Below are 23,996 nucleotides of genomic sequence, written 5' to 3'. Positions count from 1 at the left end.
CTGATGTAGGAGGCTATGGAAGGGGGAGAGCTGCAGCCACTCGAACAGTGTCTGTGGTAGCCATCTGCAAGCCAGAACGTCAGGGACAGCGGCTGCCTTCTCGGCATCACTCCATCCACAGAGCTTACCCAGAGAGCTGGCGCCTTCCACCTCACCAGAGCAGAGGCCTCCCTGAGGCTACATGCAGGACCTGGCAGTCTGACTGCAAGCAGTGGCAATACCCCCACTCACCAACAAGCTCTCCTACTTTCAGGCTTTCTTACCCTTAGCAGGAGGCTGACGTACCTATGCATAGTTCCCTGCATATGGCCTGCTAGGCTTCGCTTGTTCCAGAAGGCTACATAGGTTAGGTACCACCGACCAATGGCGTAGCACTTACTTTATAATACACTAGGGTACTGACATACACATACCTACCACAGAGTACTTGTTCAGAGGCAGAAAGCAACTCAAAGTTAGCATTGCAGTAATTCAGCTAATTGGGGCTCCGGTGGTGACAAGCTTGTAATAAGCTCCTTCCTTGGCCATTAGTTCATCATGAGTGCCCTGTTCAACGATGATGCCTTGCGACATGACAGCGATGACGTTGGAGTTCTGGATGGTGGACAGGCGGTGGGCAATGACGATGCAGGTTCGCCCTTCCCTGGCCTTGTCCAGCGCTGCCTGCACTGTCTAAAGGCAACACACAAAGGAGTCATGAAAATGGGTGCATCAGCATGAGGCTCAGCCAGAGAAACCCGATTGGTTCTGGTTAATTAACTCCATCATGCAGCACTTTTAAAAGTGACTGTGAGGCTAAATCAAACCTGATATTAATGGTTGATGTTATTTTTTTTTTTTTTGGCAGGATCATAAGCTTAGTCTAACACCAATACAAGGAAAGGATAGATAAATACAGCAGTAGAATTTAAACTGTTGGCACAGATATGTTTTTAAGCTCCCAGCATTTCTCTGATCTCTTGAGTATTACCAAACCAAGCAAATTCACGCCTGAGGTTTTGGCCTGTCACTGCATCTTCGTGCCTCATTCATACGTTAGAATAACCTTTGTTTTTTTTGGCGCGTAGAAGCTGCATTTGTGAAACATTCCTACCGCAAGCTTTCAAACCCACAGTGTGAGTATGCATAGCTGGCTATTATATTTATAGTTCTGCTTCCTGGATTTTTCCATAGAGATTATTAAAGTTATGGTTCTGAATTAAGAGTGTGGAATAACGTTTAGGTCGTAAGGGTATGTCTGTGTAGGGTACAGTGTCTACAGCACAGACAAGGGCCTCGCAAGTCACTCTATTAGCACTCCCACGTTTCTTTTCACCACATATTTACCTTTTCACTTTCTGTGTCTAAGGCAGATGTAGCTTCATCCAGTAACAAAATTTTAGGATCGCGTATGATGGCCCTTGCTATAGCAATGCGTTGCTTCTGCCCACGGGACAGCTGGGAGCCCTGAGCCCCAACCATAGTTTCGTATTTCTGAAAAATATAAAAAAAAGAAGATTTTATTTAGATGTGAGCAAACAGATGTGTATGCAAACTGAAGGAACAGGAGTAGGAGGGAGACAAGAGTTCTAACCACGATAGTTTCTTCCTCAAAAAGGTGAAACATTCATGCTTGTGGGGATATTTTTGAACCTTGACATGCAGTCCACATGACATGGGGGCCCAGGCAGTATAATGGTGGGAATGAAAAGAAAAAAGAAGAAAAATCTCGTAGTAAGATCATGGCTAATTTGTATGAGGCAAAAGTAGATCTGGGGGAAGAGGCTGAAAGCAGCTGAGGAATTATATGGACCAGTGTTCTATTTGGGCACCTAAACTGTATTTATACATTTTATGTTTATCTTTACAATTTAAATGTATTTAAGTACTTTAATGCAAGTATCATGCCCTCGTCACAAGGCACACCTGCCATAGCCACAAACAGGATTTATACTTCCTACCTCAGAGTCATGCTTTGACCACTAAACTGAGCTTCCTCTTCTTTCCTGTCCATTGCTTTGAAAAATCTTTCCTTTTCTCCTATTTCAGAGTTGTCCACCACCACCAACTCACACCCAAACTTTCACAACCCTAACACATGCTTGTGCCCCAGCTTTGCTCGCCGTGGGCCACCTGTGGGAGCTGGACGTCGGGGAAGGGCGCAGCTACTGCAGGTGGCTCCAGCCAGCCCCGGGGCGCAGCCCCGGTGCAGCTCCTGCAGCCAGCCCCGGTGCAGCCCCGGCGCAGCCCCGGTGCAGGTGGCTCCAGCCAGCCCTGCCGGGGCACGCTCCGCGCTCCGCACCGCGCACTGGGTGCCCGCTGGGGCACTCACCTGCGGCAGTGCCATGACGAAGTCGTGCAGCTGCGCCTTCCGGGCTGCCTCCACGACCTGCTCCATCGTCGGCTCTTTGGTGGTACTGCCATATTTAATATTATCAGCAATGCTACAGTCAAATAACACGGGCTCCTGGGACACTACTCCAATTTTTGATCTAAGAAATTCAACGTTTACTTTCTTGGTGTCATGTCCATCTATTAACTACCAGAAAATAGAAGAGAACTTGAAATATCATTCCAGAACAACACTTTCCAAATACAAATAATTCACAATGAAACTAAATGATTCCTACAGTTTTAAAACATGGCCTTATTACCAAAATGCAAACAAGACTGATCTAATTTGCAGAATCTGCTTACATTTGCCTTCTTTGCACATGGCAAATTATTTTTTTTTCCTGTGTACATTGGTGATTCAGACAGACACTAAATCATTTGCTTAACCTTAAGGCCTACCGAATTATTTAGCTGCTTCAACACAGACACATGCTTTGCTGGATTCCTGGCTTAATAATTGCCACACATTTTTTTCTAAAGAAAAAGAATTCCAACTGGTTAAGTATTTATGTGGGGGAAAGATAAAAATGTTGTTTAAGCTATCAGTAATTGAGTGGCTGGGAGATGAAGCCAGCCAAGTTGAACCTGCAAAGAAGCTACACGTTGGAATTCTTTAGGGATATTGCAGCCTCCCTGTGGCTCACATAAGGCTCGACTGCCTGTGCTCCCACCATGGCAGCCGCCCGCTGTGTGTTTAGCAGAGGAGCTGCCAAGGGGAGCGCTGCAGCCCACACCGTGCTGCAGCTGAGGCCTGCGGCGCTTAACTCTCCCCTTGCCCCAGCGCACCGGAGATGGCAGCGCCGACGTGCCAGGAGCACCCGCTTTGTTTAGGACGTGGCGGAAGCGCCGGCTGTGGCTGCACAGGCCCGGGCCCCCCGGCCGGCTGCGTGCGCTGCCAAGGACTCCCCGCAACCCCGCTGGGGAGAGCGGCCCCTCCGCTTACCACGGCGCCGTGCTCGGGGTCGTAGAAGCGCTCCAGGAGCTGCACGCTGGTGCTCTTCCCACAGCCACTGCTGCCAACGAACGCCAGGGTCTGCCCGGGCTGCACAGCTATGGAGAGGCCCTTCAGCACCTGAGTATCAGGCCGAGACGGGTATGTGAATTTACAGTTACGGAATTCAATGCTGCCTTTGAAATCGTCCTGGTGAAGGAATGAAAGAGAAGCTACAGTGAGAACAAAACTGAGTTGTAAAGTACAAAACAACAACTCCTCAAATTTCATTCTCGCATCTGTTATTTAAAAAGTGACACCAGTAATCATGAAATCAGTCCAGAAACTCAAGGACTTATGGGCAGGGCTGTCCTAGAGGGGAAGCCATTAGTCATAACATTGTTGCTTGACTGATACTTCATTGTCAGGAAATGGCACTATCTTGTAAATTATTTATTTTAGCACAGACTCTATGTAAGCCCAAATTTGATGATGGTGCAAAGACATTCATATGCAAAAGATTTTTTTCTGATTAAAAAGACATTTTTTTTCAGCATGTGAAATAAGACAACATGTGAATTCAGATCAATTTTCTAATTTTCACTGAATTATTAATCCTTTCAGAAATTCCTGAGAGGGAATTGATGTGTTTTATTTTCATAGTTCAAAGCAAAATATTTAATGTATTTAATTTGTAGAAATATTTTAAGAATTCCTTTAATTTTGCAAAAGTTTAAAGAGAAAAATGTTATCTGAATCTTATGGTTTTAACTTTTCAATTCAATCCAAAATTGAGAATTTTTATTTTGTCTGACTGAAATGATTTTCCTCTTGAACACTCTCAACTTCATGATGTTAAACTGAAAAATATCCCTTGTAAACCAGTTGTGATCAGATTTATTTGAAAACTGTCGAACAGAAATAAAAAGTATGCTATTGCATGAGTCATCCAAATTGGACCTATTCCAATTTCTAAGAGTGTTAGACTGAGAAATTCCTAATAGCTGCACTTTACATTACTGTCTAGTGCAGAGCTCACTGCTTTAAAAAGAGCAACAAAGTTGTTACTGCAAGTTCAGCGCAGTGCTGAGCTGAATGACACCTCCTATTACTCATCTCCACGCTCACCCATTTTTCTCCTTTATCGCTGTACACACTGATTTTAGGAATCCGATCAACCAACTGAAAAAAACGGGCAGCAGATGTTTTGGCTTTGGCATAATTTGGAGTATAGGAAGAAGCTCTTCCCAGGGCAGTTCCACTGGTCACAATCGCAGAGATGACCCTGCGGGAAAGGGAGAACGTTGGTCCTGGGAGATGCTGGGAGGCGCCGCTCCGAGGAGCCGCCGCTCCGAGGAGCCGCGCGCGGAGCCTCCTGGCTCCAGGCACGCGCCCACCTGAACACAGAGCTGTAGTGGAGCCCTTCAGCGTCCACCAGGAACCCTCCGTATCGGTAAGAGACCGAATTGGCTATGAACACGATACACTGGGCAAAGCCAAAGCAGAGCCCATAAACATTCGCTTTTTTGATTGCAGCTCTATAGGGTATTTCCAGGTGCTTCTCATAACTATCAATAAACATCTTCTCCTTTCCTATCCCAGCCACAGTCCTGATGTTAGCGAGGGCTTCACTGGAAATCTGGAAAAAAAAAAAAAAAAAAACACAAGTAAAATCTCCTAATTTGCACTTTTAAAAAGCAGCATGCTCCCTCCCACAAATACACAGTTCTTTCACGTATCCACTCTGCACTAATGCCATACATAAATACTTTCAGGTATAATTGCCAACCTAAAGAGCAACTTTACTGCAAGCAACATCTGCTACATCCACAACAACAAAACTCTATTTGCTTTTCTAGAGCAAGCTACTGTAAACACGCTCAGAAAATCAAGCTCTCTCACATGTAACTTATTTTCACACAGTGTGAATAAGTGGCACTTGATTTTGTGCATCTCCCTCATTACAGGACAATGCTGTTCTGAAATACACTCAAATATTTCCAAGATTCGCTTCTCAGTAGCAACAATCTCTAGCTGAATGGAAGAACAGATAATTTAATTTTGACAAATGCTACTTCTCTTTAAAACAAAATTGGTTAGGACACTCATTTCTTCCTCGTCTCTCTCCCCAGAAATCTATTCTCAAGCCCTCAGAGAGGCATCACAAATTGCTAGGAAAGCTGCTAAACTACAAGATTTACTGAAGAACCAGTTCTCCCTATTCTCTGTAAATTCAACGCACCGATTTGTTATTCAGTGCCAAAATCTGCAGTGTGATGATTTCTGAGTGAACGGGTGTCCCTGCTCTCTGAGCACATCAGAATCACAGGGAACCACCAAACAGTATTTAAGCAAAACCCAACAGCAATGAAGCCAACTGACCAGAAAGATCTGTGTTGAGCATGTAGGTCTAATGCCTTTTGAACAGCAGGTTACTGTTGAACAGCTGTTCTGACCAGCTGTGAGTGTTTTTACAGGAGGGAACTCCCAGTGACATGCTGATGGCTTCGCAAGCTGAAATACTACAACTTCTTTGCAAATTTTTGCCAGTTCTGTTACATTTGAATTACGATGGTCCCAAATTCCTGACTTTCAACTCTCTGGGGTGTGAATATAAATTAGTTTCTAAACAATGTTACCCGTCCAGTAGCTTCCAGAGCCTTCTTGTCCTGAGAGGCAAATCCTGTCAGCATTCTGGCCTGTATAGCTCCAGATAATGCCAAAAATGGTAGGAAACACATTATAACTAAACTCAACTTCCAGCTGAAGTAGAAAGCAATGATGATGGCCACTCCAACATTGGCAAAGGAATTGACAATCATTCCTATCTGGGATCCAGTTGCCTTCAAAGAAGAAAAAAAAAAAAAAAAAAAAAAAGGAAATAATTGGTTTGTACTCCAGTAGTAACTTCAATAATCTTAAAAAAATCTTCCTCTAAACCTTATGAAAACTCTAAATATCATTAAAATAACATAAGGCACCAATGGCTGCAGACAGCACTAGAATTCGGTCAGTTTAGATACATTGTTTCCCTTTAATTGCATCAAGAGAAGGAATGCAAATCTCAGACCCTCTTTTGCCAACCAAACTTTCCAAGGAGATGTGAAGAAATTTGTTGCTAATGATACTAGCAAAGAGCATCTGTTTAAATAAATCCTCAGGGTTTCTGGAGGAATTCCTTCTGAATGTTTTGTTTAGCCCATATATTTATCTATTGACTTAAAGAACAAACAGAAACCTTTTGCAACTTAACTATTAACACAGTAAAGTCTCAGCTATGCTAAAATCAGTAAGAAACATCAGGGAGAACTGATGAATTAAAATCACTGTCTTTTAGGGATAAATTTTAACTACTATCCTTGATATAATCTTTATGGTCACTCAATCACCTTTCCCTCATGTACTTTAAAAGAACACTATTCTTTGTAACAATTTGCAGTCATTTTAGGGCCAAAATAGGCCTTGACTTAGCGCTAATAAAGCAGTCCCTATTATATCTCATTATATCATGTCTTACCCCTTGAACTTGTGATGCATCTGTTGCAAGTCTTGTAGTCAAAGCACCAGGGCTGTTTCTCTGGTCATCAAACCAACCAATCTCTTGTCCTAGCATAGCCTGGAAGCCAATCTTCCTTAGCCGTCTCGTAAGCAGCTCACCAGACTTGGCGAAAGTGTATCCCTGCATTAGAATAAACACTGTTATTGTTCAGAAAGGTACGCATACAGTAAAAGAGATGAGAAACAATATTGACCTACGTTGGACTGATATTACCTGTGCAAATTGTGTTAGAAATGATACAAGCCCAACAATGAGAAAGAGCAAGCAGACACCGTTGATCTGTCTTCTTTGTTCCTCTTCATCGAGAATGGAAAAGGTCTTTAAAAAAAAATGGGGGGCACGGTATTAGATTCATGTAAATGGGGGAAACAGAACTTACAAGTTAGGTCAACATCTGCAACGGGACATGACAGAATTTGGTTCCATGCACTTAACTTGTGGGTGGCATTTTCAGGAATTTAGACTCTGAAGTTCTTCATATAGTGGCAGCTTCCCAAGAGCGTGATTCACAACAGGCAGAGTGACAGAAAGACTGACAGGAAGAAATACAGGCCAGCAAATGGAAAGAACCAAAGAAAAGACTGCCCCTGGCACCCCACATCTCTCCCTATCACTGCCACTAAGTGCAGCCCGCAAGGAGGCTCCAGTGCAAGGCTGGGATTCCCGGCCTGCAGCGTTTAAGGCACGGCTGTGACACACGCACCCCGGATTTTCCTAAACTACATCTGGGCACCCCATAATGATTTTTAACTCCTAATAAAAAAAACTGTATCACACTTACTGATTGCACATACTACTTTTACTTGCTGCCCATACTAGGTTTAGTTATCAGTCATCTCTCCCTGTAAACAAGGTCCAGCCTGATAGCCAGAGAACAGCAATGGAATAAACGGCGTAGAGAGAAGCAGCGGTGCAGCAGCTCCGTGAGCTCCTTTCTCTGGGCAGGTGCTACCTCACGAGGCCACACAAACCAAGCACCTGAATACACCCCGGGGTGACTCTCCTCACACAGCTCCCACCGAAGCTGTTCTAATTGCTTCAAGTGGCTTTAAGGCTTCAAGTGGAACCCCCTCTCCTCTGCTGCACCAGTGTGGTAGGAGCTATTCCCTTCCTGCAGAGGACTCAAGAATCATCATCATTAGTGCTTGAACTAGACTCCTGCCCTGCTTCTCCCAGTCTTCATGGCATTGCCCTTTTATCTCTCATTCTTTGTATCTGACATTTTTCAGCACCTGGAACGCAGGTCAGCGAGCTGACCCGAACTGACTAAACTCCTTTTGCTGCTCAGAGGTATGAACCACAGCTCATGCCTGTACTTCTCTCTTGTCTTTAAGGTACAGCTAAAATAATCTACGCATTTGACCTTTACTAAGAACAAAACCATTCTAAATTACTTCAGGGAAATATCTGACAACAGAAGGCACATATTGAACTTCCATTACACCTGCTATATATAAAAAAAATTACAAAAACAAACTAAAGTCCAAGCCTTAAAAGGTTAGCCCAAATTACTTACAGTTCAAAATTATCTATACATTAAGATTATTGAGAGAAATTAGAGCATGAAATTGAGAAAAAGAAATAACTATTCTCTACTAGGAATTCTACTTCAAAAGTTTTTTTTCAAATTTATACATCAGTCAACAAAATAAATCCCGCAAAGTCCAAAATGTTAATATTGAAATAACATTTAGTGTTTCAAGCTCTGGTCTGCTCCAGGCCAAAGTATCAGTATCAGTAGTTAGGCATATGGTTCTTCAGGCTAATCTTCATTTAAAGAAAATTACCCATATGTTTTGATGCAAATCTCTTATTTTAACTCATCATAATGAGAATATAACAAAAGTGTCTGCTCTTCCTATCTCCTTGATGAAATCCATTCCACCTTCAGTAATTCATTATGATTCTCGACTGGCTGTGAGCAGCTTTTGTCTTTATACCGTAAGTAACTAAAGAAACACTTTAGGGTGTGGGGCTGTGATTGATTTTGTTGTGGTTTTTGCAGGCAGCATTCCTGTTAAACATTGGAACTGAATGAGGCACAAGAAGGTGGCTGCAGTGTCATGTGCACTGAATGCTGCAAAGACTCTCTATTTGAGAACTGCCAGAATGGCATTTTCTGTATCATCATGGTACACAAAATCTAAACATAACCATGGGAGTAGCTACTCATCATGTACTAGACATTAATTACACCACTACAGTACCCCTTTGTATCAAGGATCATCAGCAAAATCTCTACTGAAGTGAGTAGAAAATTTAATGACTAAGACTACAAACAACGTGATAAACACTGTGTGAAGGATCTTGATAAATACAAAGCTAATAAATACAAACTGAGGTGAAAAACACTTTACTCTCCAAAGGTACTGATGGCTTTGTGCAAGTTACTTGTATGTTCTCTCTGCACAGTTGGCATGATCCCATACATTAATGGAACTCATCATTTTTTCCCCCACTGTGAAATTTCCTAATTAAATGCAGAAGTGCCAAATAAATACGAGACTGAACACTGGAGAGGCAAAGACAAACAAAGGAAGACGCCTGCCCAGGGACATTGGGGCGAGTCCCAGTATTTACGCTTCTTATAAATACACTTGAGTTCATTGCTTCTGCATGGTTAGGTGTTAGGTGAGAAGTAGGAGTCTTCATTTCAATAATGTAAAAAGTTGTGCATGGTTTTCTGGAGATTGGGGCTGGGGTGTTCATGAAAGAGGAGGGTGCAGTGAATCTTCCCTTCTTTCATGTTCTGCTTGTATCACTCACATTCAAAGCAGCTCCACTGCTTTCTGTTAAGCAAGAAAGATGCTGTGAAAGGCCCCTGCCCAGTGGCCAGGCTCTCTGTTGCTCCTAGGTAAAGGCTGGGAGAATCCCAGGGCCTGGGAGGCACCCGGGAGGTCTCTGGTGCAGCCCATTATGAGTCAGACAGGGGCTCTTAATGCAAGCCCTACATCCAGGAGAGCACACCAGCCTTCCTGAAGCACAAGCTCACACTCACCCTAAAGAGGGAGGTTAGGAGCCCAGTGCAGGTCTCCTCATCACTGCCCTAAATAAGCAGAAGTGGATTGGTGAGGAAGAGATCACTATGCTGCAAACAGAGGATCTTTTTCCCTGAAATTATGTCCTGTAAAACTTAACTAGCCAGTTCTGTGGTCACCCTAACATGCTCAACTATATTCTTGAACTATGATCTTGATTATAAAAGAACAACATTGGCTATATTAGCATGTAGAATGGGAAACAGCATCAGGTCAATAAAAACAAAGAGCTGGTGTTACATGATCTAGACTCCAGTTCAGTTTTAATGGAAAAGAATTCATTTCTTGTGCTCTGAGACTATTCCTCCATGGGAGCCAAAGTATAGTAAACAGGAACAACTGAGAAATTTGTTTCAAAGATTTGAACTAAACTGCTAAGACAACAGACCCAGTATTGCCCAGTGCTTCATTCACTTTTGCAGTCTAATTTCCAAGAACCTCAAAGCCAGACTTTGCTAAACCTTTTTCATTCCACAGCCTCACTTCCTCGACTGTCTTGCTCCCACAGCACAAGCCACTACCTCACTGAAGATATTCAAATAACACTTGGAAGGCAGATGCATATTCCATCTGCCTGCCTTGACAAAAATTGATTGAAGTTAGGGATAATAAAACACAGATGTTGAATTTTGTTTGTGTTTGATGTGGCCTAGTTTTACTTTGCAAACTCTCTCCTCTCAGAGATTCAGATTTCAAGAAAGGGTTTTTCAAAGAATGCACCAATATCTTAGAGGATGACTTCAGGCCCAGAACTCTGTTTGGCAAACCTAACTCTCAAAGCGGATTAAGATTAGAGCCATTACAGAACAGACACAGCAGTACCTCTTCTGCTACCTAGTGAAAGCCATAGTCATTAGCTTGAGGTTTAGCCACCTAAAGAGTGTTCAGAGATGGCTAAAAGGCCAAGCACATTGTTCAGGTAGGGGATCAACTGGAATGTCTCCTAATCTGCTTGTCCCTGCATTTTAGAGAGGAAACATCAAGCTGCAAGTAAATATGATTCATAAATAACATTCTGAGAAATGACTTAATTGGAATAACTTTCTAGAGAGGAATGGCTAAGCCTTTATTCATAACAAAACAATGCCTCAAAATCACCAGCAACATGAGGTCAATCTTTAATAGATTGCAAACAATATTATTATTTTCTCAGCCCTTTTCTAACCTACGCTACATGATTCGCTCACTCTTTCCTGCCTGAAAGGATTTGAAGTTCTGCTTTGTAGAACAGTGCCTACCTTTTAGGCTATGCATTCCTTGCACACACCTACATATCTAGCCTGACTTAAACAATTAAATGGGGATCACACGCAAGTTTTACAGTCTCAAGTGGTACCCAAACTGCAAAACTATAGAGTCATTCCCAGTGAATATGCTCTTATGTTACTCACATTAAAAACAGGTTCAACAGAGAGTAGAAGAAATCCTACTGATTCTTGGAAATTAGGTTACTGACATAGGCATTAGATAGAACAGTGCTGAATCTCTTTAGGCCTCCCTCCTGCCACCCACTAACTTGGCCAATGTTTTCACCAAAAGCTACGTTGCAAAAGGGGGAGGGCATCTCCTCTTTCTGTTTTGGCAGGCTTTTGAAGGGAAATCAGGCACAGCTGACCTCTGGAAAAATTTCAAGCAATGCTGTGGATTTTGATGGTAACATCCTTCAACGAACACCAGGGTTTAAAACACATTCCTATTTCCTGACACAAGTGCTTTTTGCTGGCAGCTGTGAATCCTGTTACAATAGTCCACCTCTCCCAAGGCATTTTCTGAGAGATGGCAGCAGAACTGCATGTTCCCATAGTTTGATAAACACAGAGGTCAGAATCTTTGGGATCTGATCCAAAGCTTTCTCAGAGCCTGGCCAAGTTTGTAGAATGTAGTCTGGTATGGAGGTACTTCAGCACATCTCCCTCCTTGCTGTACCTTGCCTCATCTAAAATAAACAGCATAGGCACGTACTAAAACCCATTCCCAAGAGTTCCTGGAAAGTGAACGAGAGGGGAAAAAGAAGCACATATGACTAACACTAATGATTCTACTCCCTTTAAGGAGGGAGGTGATCCCCTCACCTCCTCTGCTCAGCCCTGATGGGTCCAATTCTGGGTTTCCCAGTACAAGAGAGACATGGAACTACTGGAGATAGGGACAAGATAATTTGGAGACTGGAACATCCTTCATATGAGAAAAGACTGAGAGCTGGGTGTGTTCAGCATGGAGAGAAGAAGACTGAGAGGGGATCTTCTCAATGTAAACAAATACCTTAAGGGAGAACATTAAGGATAGGGCCAGGCTCTACTCAGTAGTGCCGAGTGACAGGACAAGAGGCAATGGACACAAACTGAAACACAGGAATCTCCCTGTGAGTATGAGGAAAAAATTCTTGATTGTGAGGGTGACAGATCACTGGAACAGGTTGCCCAAAGAGGTTGTGGAGTCTCCTTCTCTGGAGACATTCAAAACCCACCTGGAAAAGATCCTGTGCAATGTGCCCTAGGTGGCCCTAGGGTGCCCTTGCTTAATCGCTCTGCTTGAGCAAGGGGGTTTGACTTTATTTCCAACCTCAACCATTCTGTCATTCTGTGATTTACTAAACAAGGTTGAAAGACTTGTGCAAAACATATCCAGGTCTGCCTCACAGGATCCTTTGTTCCCCTTTGCTTAAGAGCAAAAATACACCTATTATAAAAAATAAACCTATTAGCATAACATACCCCAAGAATCTGACTGAACAGCAAAGCATAGAGTGGACTGAGTGCTCCATTCATAGCTGCTCCCAGAGATCCAAGCACCATGTATGGCCATTCTGAAGCATTGTATTTCAAAATCCTGAGAAATGACACAGGCTTCACATCATCTTCAGCCATAGCAACAGATTCCTAAAAAAAAAAAAAAAAAAAAAAGTTACATTTACGGGGCAGGAGGTGGGGAAGAATTCTTGGTGATGTTTTCCCTTTGTTAGTGAGGTAAAATAAAGGATACAGGTACTTTATTAAATGGTTGCCTCCAGTAACAAAAAGCTTTTCTGGCTTTGCATAGGAAGGAACCATGATGAGTCCTGCCTGCAGACTTGAATTCTTTTTTAGGATTAGGGAGTCACAAGAGTGTTATGTAAAACATTACCTCTGTCATTCCTGGAGAAAAAGGGAAGCATAGCTTGTGCAGTTCTACTGATTCCAAATGAAGGGGTTAATTACAACCTGCTTAAGACGTTCATCTACTGAAACTTAGGCTCTTCCCTGTTACTTTCAGATGAAGTGCAATGCAATACCCACTAGCAAAATTTAAACTCTTTCCTCACAAGGGAATGTTCTAGGTCACTCATGACACTCTTAAGTACTATTTTAAAATAGTGTGGGTGAAGGCACTGATCAGACTTTTCATCAAACAGACACTAAGTATAATTACAACAAAGAAAGTCTGAGAATGCTCTCTACAGCCAAGCTTTATACATGTCGATTATGCCTCCTTTATGTGAAGCATTCTCAGACTATGTGAACAATTCTCATAATTACTCCCACTAAGCACAGAGTATTCATCATCAAATTATAACTTAGCCTGCAGTTTGATTTTGTGCAGAATTTTTTTTAAAAACACAGTGTGCTGAGCCCTGTTCATCTCTCTCAGTTCATATAGTTGGAAATGTCCAGGCAGAAAATACTCTGTGTATACCTATCTGCTGGAAATGGATAAAGGGAGGAAACATTTTGCTTTTTCTTCTGAGATAGTATCATAGTGACAGCCCTAAAGCCTCTATTTATCCCCAGAATGGACTTAGTAAGAGCAAGAGCAGTGACTTCTGACAGCCACTTTGTTCACTGAGTATCTATAGCTTTGCAAATTTGTGCAGAAAGACTCACAAATGCTTTAAAAATCAATTCACAATGCATATTCCTAAAGAACTGGTGCTGTTCCGAATCATTTTAAGGCATACTGTCTTTATTTCTTATATTGCTTGGCCGCACCAGGACACTGATACAAAGTCTGTTGAAGTCAGTGAAAGGGCTCTGGCTCAGGTTGCAGTGATGTTCTCTCTTCACTCTCATAATGATTTTGAGGGAGTGAAATCAATTTACTCTTTACTGAATAAGAATGATCTAATTTCTATCACTCAGTGGCTATTACATTTCATAAAGTGAGCATCTTCATCTACAACATATATTGATCTATCAACAGTTCATAGTCTGCTGGAAATTTTATATGGGTGAATAAGGATTAACAGCCATAACAATGCAGCCTAGAACTTATACAGAGGGTAAGACTTAAAAGCTGTGAGTCGATACAGAAAAAGATCAAACCAAGAAGACATGCCAACGCCTTCTGTAACAGAAGCACTTATCAACAGATTTTCAGTACCAGGTAATATAAAAGATGTCCTGCTTGTTTACAATTTAATAATAAACTATTGCACCTGACCTTTTCTGCTGGTCCATCATCTTCTCCATAAGAAGACGTAAGATACACAGACTCTGAATGGTCTCCTGCAATGGACAGTGGAGGGTCAGGGACCACATTAGCAAGCTGTGATCTGGAGCGCTGCCGAAGTGAAGCTCTGTCAGAGAATACAGAAACAGTCTGTTCTTCACAGCTCAGAAACACAGTACCTGCTTTTGAGGCAGGTGCAGTTTTAGTATTACATGAAATCAGGTTTCACTGAACCACAGGAATCCCACTTTTTCTTTCTTTTGCCATCTCCTCTCAACTTCTCAAGAAGAAAATATCCCACAATAAAAACTGAGATATTTTCTGATCTTCACAATAACACTCCACCCCCACCACTCAGATGTTGTTTATATGTACCCTGTCATGTTTACTTGTTGAGCAAATTCCTCCTGTATCCTACACACAGACTTAATCATACATGCTTTTAAGATACCAAGTAAATTCACCATTATCACTACAAAGTAGTCTAGTTTAGTAAAACAGGATGCTGAAGCAGTTCTCCTATGCTCCCAAAAGTATAACATTATAAACTTGAAGCCACATAATTCACTCACATACAAATAACATGGGCACAGAGAAATAAAAGACGTCTTGCTACAAGACAGACTGGCTTGTAAAATGCTTTATCCTTCAAGAAGTTTAAGCCATAATAAGAACATCCTTATACATTAGAACTGCCTTCTCAAGTAACTCAAGAGCAAGTAATTTTTTTAAGTGCCTAGAGTAAAAGTGCATGAGTTGATTTACATGCATGACTATACATTATATTAGATGGCTATATGGAATATTAAAAATGGAACACAAGTGCAGTAGACCAGAGTTGGAGGGAAGGTATTCTGACTAGAAAGGGAGTTCAATTAAGAGCATCTCTATTTATCCACAGGTCATCAATCAGTAGCTTATCACCCAAACTATTCCTTTCCAAGGGGGCTGTGTCTCACTACATGCTTGCAGCCATTTGACTCTCTTTGCCACATCATGCAAAGCAGCACATAATTACTATCTTTGGAAAACATACCAAGATCTGAAAATAAATTGAGATTCATTTCTTGTTTCATTTCATTTATTTTTAAGACTTACCGCAAGCTGGCCCGATAGCTTCCTCTGCTAAATGACTGGACTTTCTCAAGGCTTGGCTCAAGTAAATTATTTTCTGCTGCTGCAAAATATAGTATATAAAGCTCTTCAGTTTGTGCTAAAATTAAATACAACCTAAGTCCCTTATTGATCTGCAAAAAAATGAAGTGTCTCCAAGTCACAGCTGGAATACTTTGTAGAAAGCAAGGGACATAATACCAACTTGTTACTCTACTTACATATTCCCCAGGTTTTATATTAGTTGCATTTGACATGCTGATTAGGCAAACTGACTATTAATCCAAGTACCATCCGATTTGGGGTGTGACTGCTGAAGGCTGTTTCCCTATTTCAGCAGTTGGCCTCATCTTTTAAGATAATCACACCCAAGCTATGGCACTTCACAGATGTACACAAGTCATCCTATTAAGTTTCTATTTCCAGAAGCTTGGATTCAAATCTGTCTCTAGCAAAACAAATAAGGTAGTTTCAGCATACTCTGTAAATTGCCTGCAGTTCAAATGCAGCACAGCTGGATTGTCAGCACTAAGCAGAGATACAAAATGCCTGGGTAATGCAGGTCTGGATTCACGTTCTAGGGCAGATATATATGAAGAAGGTAATTCAGCACACAGGTACTAAAAATATTTTGGCCAGACCTATTAATGTATTACTTTTAAGGATGCTAACACTTAGCCTTTCAAGGGGAAAAAAGGTGGTGGCGGTCGTGGGGAGCACGAAAGGGAGAAAAATCAGTCCCAATTAAAAAAAAAAAAAAACCCAAAACCTATATTCCATGGAATTTTATGAACAAGAACAAGACATTTACTTGGCCCTGATGCTCCAGTAAGTGCCTTGTCTCCTTTGCTCTGTAAGGTCACCAGCATGAAATAAACCCCTTTCCTCTGCAGGAGTTCCTCATGAGTTCCTTTCTCCACAGCCCTTCCATGCTCAAACCCAACGATCACATCAGCTGCTTTGATGGTGGACAGGCGGTGAGCTATCGAGATTGTCGTGCGGCCAAGGTGAACCTGAAAGAACAGCCATGTTGCCAGGACAGCAAACAGAACCGCCCGGAACCAGCGCAACATAACCAAAAATTTGCTCATATCGACAGGAGTCTTTCAGGTGGTTTCATCAGACTTTGAATTATCTCCATCCATTGCCCATATTCTTCAAGTATTAGAGAGGGAAATACTTTGAGTTCTTTAGCTAGCGCCCTACATTGGCTGAAAGGGAGCTAGTTCCAGTACGGAAGCTGTGAAACTGTGTTACTGTAGCATGAAAACATGTTGTAAATTGGATTGTGCTAATCTGAGCTAATCTCTCAGACTACATGTTCTTTCCACCTTGAACAGATGGAGAAAACGTGCAACTGCCTGAGCACAAACCACAGAATTGCATATCAAGAACTGAAGCTTATTTGCAGCAAGTGTTTTTCTCCACCCTTTGCAGACAACTGCAAAGTTATACAACAGTCATTTAAGTATTAACTCTCTGAGATCAGTGAAGCGTTATTTCTGAATGTAGCTCACATGCTCTGAATTCATTGCCTACCCAAGGTCATTCTTGGACTCATGGAATTAATTCAGAAAGACGAAAAAAATAGATCACAGGTGACACCTCTGTACAGCCTGTGGATTCCTCAAACTTCTCACTTTGGTAACTGTTTAATAAGACAATAACTAAGACATTCATTACCAGAGATAGCACTCATTTTACCAAAATTTACACAATACATTAATTCAGGTTAAGCTCCCTTTATATTAAATCTGTTTATCTAAAATAGGTACTTCTGGTCTGACTCTTTTTTGTTTTGTTTTGTTTTTTTATTTACTGTAGGATTAGATAAAGCCCCAGGTGGGATTAATCAATTGCATTGATCGAATCTGCTGGTTAAAAAGCGGGCTTAGCATAGCTGTACTGGGGGGCAGGCATCTACCTTGCTGGTATTCACTGTTAATCAGACAAATCCTACAAGTCATATGGAAAAGTTTCCTTCTCATCATGGACAGAATTGTCAAAATCTTGACAATCCTGAGCATTTTATTACCTATTTATCTCAACCCCCTCCTCCCAAGGGGTTTTGCTGTGGGACTCAGAACACATGGACGAGACCACGGTTCACCCAGAACAAGATGGAGGGCAGAGAATACCCAGAGACCAGCATGATCTCTGAAGAAAGTGAATTATAGATTCTTGTTAGGAACCAATAAGAAAGAAATATTTCCAGACAATACCAAGGGTCTTTTTGCTGACATGTTTTAAGGACATTTTTGCTGACATTTTAAGGAAAAATTTCTTAACAGTGAGGGTGACAGAGCACTGGAACAGGCTGCCCAGAGAGGTTGTAGAGTCTCCTTCTCTGGAGATCTTCAAAACCCGTTTGGACGCAGTCCTGTGCCACGTGCTCTAGGTGTCCCTGCGTATGCAGGGGGGTTGGACTAGATGATCTCTAGAGGTCCCTTCCAACCCTAAGCATTCTATGATTCTATGATTCTATGTAAGACATATAATATATGACACACAATATAGACATACAAGTAATTAAGAAAAGCTTCTCAATGCTTTGTTACAATTCAGCAGAATGTTCTACACAGTGCCTTAAAAAAATGTTTCTACTCTTTTAAATCTAATGTATGCAATAATATAGCAAACCTTATTAAGTGCTTCTTGAACAGTAGCTTCACTTTCATTATCAAGTGCTGAGGTAGCCATATCCAGTAGCAGGATTTTAGGGTTTCGCACAAGAGCTCGAGCAATAGCTATCCTCTGCTTTTGACCTCCACTCATCTGGCTTCCTCCCTCTCCAACATGAGTGTCAAATTGCTGGGCGAGAGGAAAAAAAGAAAATGAAACACATAACAAGGGAGTCTGTCAGGCTTCTTGTGAAGTCACTTGACATGTCTCTCAGACATAATATGTCTCTCAGATTTGTACTAGCTGTGAGTTTAAAAAAATAACAATTTTGAAAGACATCGTTATTGCTCCAGACAGCTGATGAGACAATCTCCTTCATAATCTGTATTGTTTTGCCTGAGACAGAATGCTGTACAACTGACCAAAGCCCTGATGACACCTTACAGGACAGAATCAAGTAATATATTATCAAGGAACAATTATTTTACATAACTGACAAAACTCATACAAGGAGATGAGGTTATGAGGTTCAGTATAGACTGTTCAAAAACATACCCAAGCAGAAGCAGATCTCAGTAGAATGAAAAAGACTCTTTCTTTTTAAAATCACAATTATCTCCATGTTATTAAATATTGTATGTGTAACTCCTGAGCAATTAATTCCCCTTGGCTCACATTTTGTTAAGTTTCAATGGGGTAAAATATATGTAGTAAGACATTGTCAAAGGGAAGTTTGCTACCTACTGTCAATTTTAATCTTCTGCTCTTCCATTTGAGCTCAGATGGCTGCAAGGGGAGAGGACAGAGCAATTCTCTATTTTTCCATCAACATTTTAAGAGGTGCAGCATACCTGCGGCAAGTCCATGATAAAGTTGTAAGCATTGGCCTCTTTAGCTGCTTTGATTATTTCTTCCATGGTAGCCTCATCCCGACCATAGCGAATATTTTCTGCAATTGTGGTAGCAAACAGAACTGGCTCTTGCTCAACAATACCAATCTGGGAGCGTAGCCACTGGATGTTAAGGGAACGAATGTCATGACCATCCAGGGTAATCTAGAGAGTCAATTAAAGTAAGGAGAAAACAAAACAACAATTTTTAAAAGTGAGGAATATTGTCTTCCTCAGTTCAGAGATGAAGAAAAGCACAATGGAAGCCAACAGCTCTTTTTGCTTGGCCTCACAAATAAACCCAGGCAGAAAATAGCCATCAAACTAGTTTTCTGTAAAGGACATGTGTTTTCCACTTGTAAAACTGAAATAACAGCTCCATGGAGACCCAGGTAGAAGAATTATATGTTCTTTATGATCTGCTTGCAGACACTTCTCAAGACAGGGAGTTTTTTTTTTTTTAATCTTCCCCCAGAGGGAGAGATTTCTGTTCCCCAGCCAGAGGTGGTCACAAAGCTCCAAACTACCTCTGTGTCTCATTTATTCATCCTCACCTTTTAGCTGTGAAAAAGAATAATTCTGACCAAACTTATTCTCTTTTTTTTTTTTTTTTTTTTTTTTTTTGGTGGTGGTGGTGAAGTTAAGAAAGGGAAAGTCTTAATTATAAAATGAACAGGCAAACAAAAGTTCACAAAAGTTTTCCTCTTGAACATGGAAAAAGAAAGATTGCTGTGAGCTGTGCTATTGTTTTTTTCCATATATTTTCTAACATTCAAGACTAGGAAGCACTTTTAGATGTGGTGGAAAGTTCTTTAGGAATATTGAAACCATTGCAAATATTGAAGTGTTTTGGCATGAGAACAACAACAACAACAACAAAAAAAATCACACAAAATGCACTATAATATAACTAAATTCTGTGTGAGTGAGTTTTGTTAAATACATACACTTTTGTTAAATGCACTAAATTGGTTCTGTGTCTCTTTTAACTATATGTTATTATGAATGTGATTTGGACTAAATAGGAAAACAAAAATGAGAGAAAATGTTAATGTAACTCATATTTATCGTTAAATGATTAGGCACATACAGATGCAGTATTATGTGCTAATGATTAAATGTTCAATACTGTATTCCCTAGAATTGAAAATGGATTGTCACTCCTGAATTGTTGTATGGATCGGCATATGTTTTACTCAGGCCTAGCACATGCATTTTTATTTCTTCCTTATGTTTTTTCTCTTTCACATAATTATTCTTTATAAAACTATTCAGCATTCCCCTGAAAGGAACAAATTAAGGATATTTGCTCATTTCTTTTTTGGCTCTAAGGAAAAAAAAAAAAAAAAAAGTCTTCCTTTCCGCCTTGGAGAAGAAGGAATGTTGCTCTTCTCAGCATGTAAGAGTAGAGAAACCTTTCTGGACTGGGAAACTCACCATGCCTTCACTGGGATCATAGAAACGCTGGATGAGCTGTATTGCTGTACTCTTTCCAGCTCCACTAGCTCCAACAAAAGCTGTTGTCTCCCCTGCTTTAATAACCATATTAAGGTTTTCCAAAATCTGGATTAAAAAACAAAACACCATTAAAAAAAAAATACATACCAAAGAGAATCTATCCATTCTAATTCCCCGTAGCCGGTGGCAAACCCAGCATATTATAACTGCTTACAAGAAGGATAATGAATAATTAATTACCTTTACATCTGGTCTGGAGGGGTAATAAAATGTTACATTATGAAATTCAATTTCTCCATGCACTTTATCCAGCCTGTAGCCATCTTCTGACATGCAGTCAATGGTGGGTTTCTAAGGTAGAATTAAGTTTTATTTAATTTAACAGCCAACATTTCTGCAGTAGATAAATACTCCCAATACCACACAAAGCCGTAACACTTTTATTTCAAAGGCTCTTGGCTGCACTGGTGCAACAGCAGAATCTGCTTCAGAACTAGCAGGCAAGAAACACTAAACTAAGGCCGACGTGGCAGGATGGCTCAAACTAGTGGGTGACGCAGGCAGGATGAATGCAACCGCTTCTCATCTTTGGCTTACTACACTTGCCACAGTCATTTTACTAGTCTTTGCTGGAACAGAAAAAGTACATGCAAGAGGTATATTGAGTTATTTTATCCAGCTTCTCAGGACTAAGATGGTACTGCTTTACTCAGGTAAATGATCTTTCACATCATCACATCACTGAACAATCTATTTGTTGCTGAAAATCCGCACACTTAATTACTTCCCTGCATTTAAAGCATCCATCCTTACATGCCCACTCCTAACTGCTGGAATCCTGATTTTAAGCTTTTCCATCAAGTGTCTTGGCACTCACTGGCTTTTGGCCAGGACCTGGGTATTGTTGACTGTTATACATAAGTGGAGAAAAAAAAAAAAAAAAAAAAGAAACCTGAGGAAACTCAAAGAAATCAGATGTTCTAAGGACAGATTTATAACGGGCTTTACTGAAAATATTAACTGTGGAAGGCAGAGGATTAATTAAAACTATGGCAACATAGTGATAACTGATACAGAAATAACTGAAACATACATGATTTTTATGCAGGGAATATATAAAAGGAAATATTCATAATAGAAATGTGTGTGTTCTAAGATGTTAAGAATAGCTAAAAGACTGGTTAGTCTTTAGGATTATGCCTTAATTAAGTTCAGATACTAAGCTATGAAGAAATAAGGGTTTCACTAATCCTACAAATGGATTCCATAAGTTTAGTGCCAGACAAAATCAGTACCAGGGCTGAGCTGTGCTTTTACTGTCCAGTCACAAATGTACAATGATGGCACCATTTCAACCTGTTTACACAGCGCTTCACACAAGAAAGACTATCAATGACCAGTGACCCTAAAAACTGCTAAGAAATTTATAGTATTTTTCCAATGACTCAGTATATGTAAATACAGCAAACTCATGAAAAAATGCCAGCAACTCCCAGACCTTTCACATATAACTTCATTTCATGTATTTATGTCTCCTAAAAAAGTTATAAAGAACATTTATGGATGCTGTGGGAGCACCACTTGTCTCATTTCACACTCTGGGCAGCTTTGGGCCAGGTGACAGACTAGTTAACTAACACCAGTAGAGCCACATCTTTTCACACCATCTGGAAGGCTGGAGTTGAAACCTCTATGCTGAAACCTTGGCTGAAAGCTATTCCCAGATGCTGGCCTTGCATGGGCAAGCCTGATCAGTAATAGGACATAAGGGGAAATTGCAGCAAGAAACAGAAGTAGTTGGTGGGAAAAGCAAAAACAGATTGTGGGGAATTTGTTTAACATCTTGCACCCATGCACCTAGATCTCTCATTGTATAGTAAATTCTTCTTTAATTCCTCTCATTTTTCTTCATGTGCATTGTGGATAAAACTATCCCTGCTTGAGAGCTGTTCAATTAACTTCACTACCAAGTGACAGAGCTTAGAAGATCGTTACTTACTTCATCTATTGTCTCAAAGATGTTTGTTGCAGCTCCACGGCCAGTGGCAAAGGCTTCCAGGCAGGGAGACACTTGGCCAAGATTTAAAGCTCCTACTAAAATGCCAAAGAAAACCTGACAAAATAGTAAAAGAAAATGAAGAAAACCTAACAGCACATTTTAATTAGTTTTACTACAGAACTCAGAAATAGAAATCAAACTACAGTACTTTAACAAATTCCTGTGTATCAGTTGAACTACAGTAAGCCACTGTATAAGCACAATTGTTCATGGTGGTTTTTGTGAACATTTCCAATTCGCTGACAAATATCTCAAGGCCCTAAATTTGACTTTTTGCAGGTAGCAGAAAACAGAAATTCTGAGTAAGAAAGACTCGTATGTAAATCTTGCTTAGGTTGATGATGGCTGAGAAGTTTGCTAAAAAGTAGTTAAAGACTCAGCTAGTCTTTTGAATACAATTCCTGAGGACAGAAGGCAAGATGTAGGAGGAGTCACTACTGTGAGGAAGAAAGAAGAGCACACAGGACACTTCTCCCTTGTACCACTCTGATACCTATTGGAAATATCCCCCAGGGCTGAAGAGAAAGGCACAACTGTGCATAACGTGCACTGCAAACATCTACACTGTGATATGCAGATTGTATCATAAATTCTTACTCAGCTTTGCTACAGATTAATCTTGTATGAGCAAGTCCAAAAGCAAACAAGTTACACGCATGTCAGATTCTCTCATGAACAGGAATGGAATGGGTCCTGCAGCTTTGATAGGAAGAAAAAGGGAAGGCAACTTTACAAGTTTTTACAAGTTTACAAGTTTTATCTCAACTCAGTATGGCTCATGCACAACAGTTTTTCAGAGACTGAAAAGAGAATATTTAAATGTTTTGTATCCATAAAGTACCATAGCCCAAATTCATCAGGAGTGTATGATGGAAAACAGGAAAGATGAACTTTGAGAGAGAAAGGGGAGCACAAGAAACGCTCTCCGCTGACAGCTAAAATTTTTCAGCTATAGGGTAGCTTCCCACAGCTTGCTGTTTGAAACCTCTGAATGATAGTTAAGGTAACAAAATGGCTCTGTTTATTTTTCATGGCACTGCCCTGTGTCAACAAACTCATGCTAAACACAATTGCAAATGATTTCCTGTGAAGGCCACTCTCCTCGAGCAGGGTGACTCAATTTTACAATGTCAGAGCAATTCAGCAACCTTCATCAGCAGGAAGTGCTGGTCTTCACTGCTGCCATGAGAGCTACGAGTTGGCATGTTGAGCAAGAGATGGAGAATGGTAACAAAACACCAGGGTTTACTAAGCTTCAGGAAAAAATTCAGGGCCTGAACCAGAGCCTGCTATTTGGACAGCTTTGGCACGGAGTGAAGAATAACAAACATCTACAGATCCTGTTCCTATTACATTTAGATTATCAGTGTCTAAAGCCTCTACTGTGCTAGTAGTGGATGCCTAAGAGTGCTATGCAGGTTACTACACATTTTTCGCTTGTTTGTTTGTTTTCTGTATAAACTGCAGGAACTACAGCAATATGGATTTTGGCTAGCAGGTGTCAAAACCATTAAATTTTTTTTTGTCA

The 23,996-nt window shown here is 40.8% G+C and overlaps 1 protein-coding gene across 1 annotated transcript in view; it reads right to left on the bottom strand.

Annotated features, from left to right (window-relative positions):
• Positions 1-447: 447 nt before the first annotated feature.
• Positions 448-23,996, bottom strand: part of ABCB11 (ATP binding cassette subfamily B member 11) — a 34,671-nt gene continuing 11,122 nt past the window's right edge. The window contains exons 11-28 of the mRNA XM_088519450.1: positions 22,409-22,522; positions 20,650-20,760; positions 20,389-20,514; positions 18,913-19,116; positions 18,080-18,250; positions 16,251-16,452; positions 15,425-15,503; positions 14,318-14,453; positions 12,616-12,780; positions 7,077-7,181; positions 6,822-6,983; positions 5,944-6,147; positions 4,702-4,943; positions 4,433-4,589; positions 3,317-3,514; positions 2,312-2,518; positions 1,327-1,473; positions 448-672 (exon numbers count right to left, since the gene is read on the bottom strand). Coding sequence (XP_088375576.1) covers positions 472-672; positions 1,327-1,473; positions 2,312-2,518; positions 3,317-3,514; positions 4,433-4,589; positions 4,702-4,943; positions 5,944-6,147; positions 6,822-6,983; positions 7,077-7,181; positions 12,616-12,780; positions 14,318-14,453; positions 15,425-15,503; positions 16,251-16,452; positions 18,080-18,250; positions 18,913-19,116; positions 20,389-20,514; positions 20,650-20,760; positions 22,409-22,522 — 2,931 coding nt within the window. The 3' untranslated portion in view covers positions 448-471. The remainder of the gene's footprint in view (positions 673-1,326; positions 1,474-2,311; positions 2,519-3,316; positions 3,515-4,432; positions 4,590-4,701; positions 4,944-5,943; positions 6,148-6,821; positions 6,984-7,076; positions 7,182-12,615; positions 12,781-14,317; positions 14,454-15,424; positions 15,504-16,250; positions 16,453-18,079; positions 18,251-18,912; positions 19,117-20,388; positions 20,515-20,649; positions 20,761-22,408; positions 22,523-23,996) is intronic.

Source organism: Tinamus guttatus, unplaced genomic scaffold, assembly GCF_059628265.1.
Source record: "Tinamus guttatus ecotype Peru unplaced genomic scaffold, ASM5962826v1 Tinamus_guttatus_pri_ptg000060l, whole genome shotgun sequence".
Classification (NCBI taxonomy): Eukaryota; Metazoa; Chordata; class Aves; order Tinamiformes; family Tinamidae; genus Tinamus; species Tinamus guttatus.
This window is presented reverse-complemented; position numbering and strand designations above follow the sequence as displayed.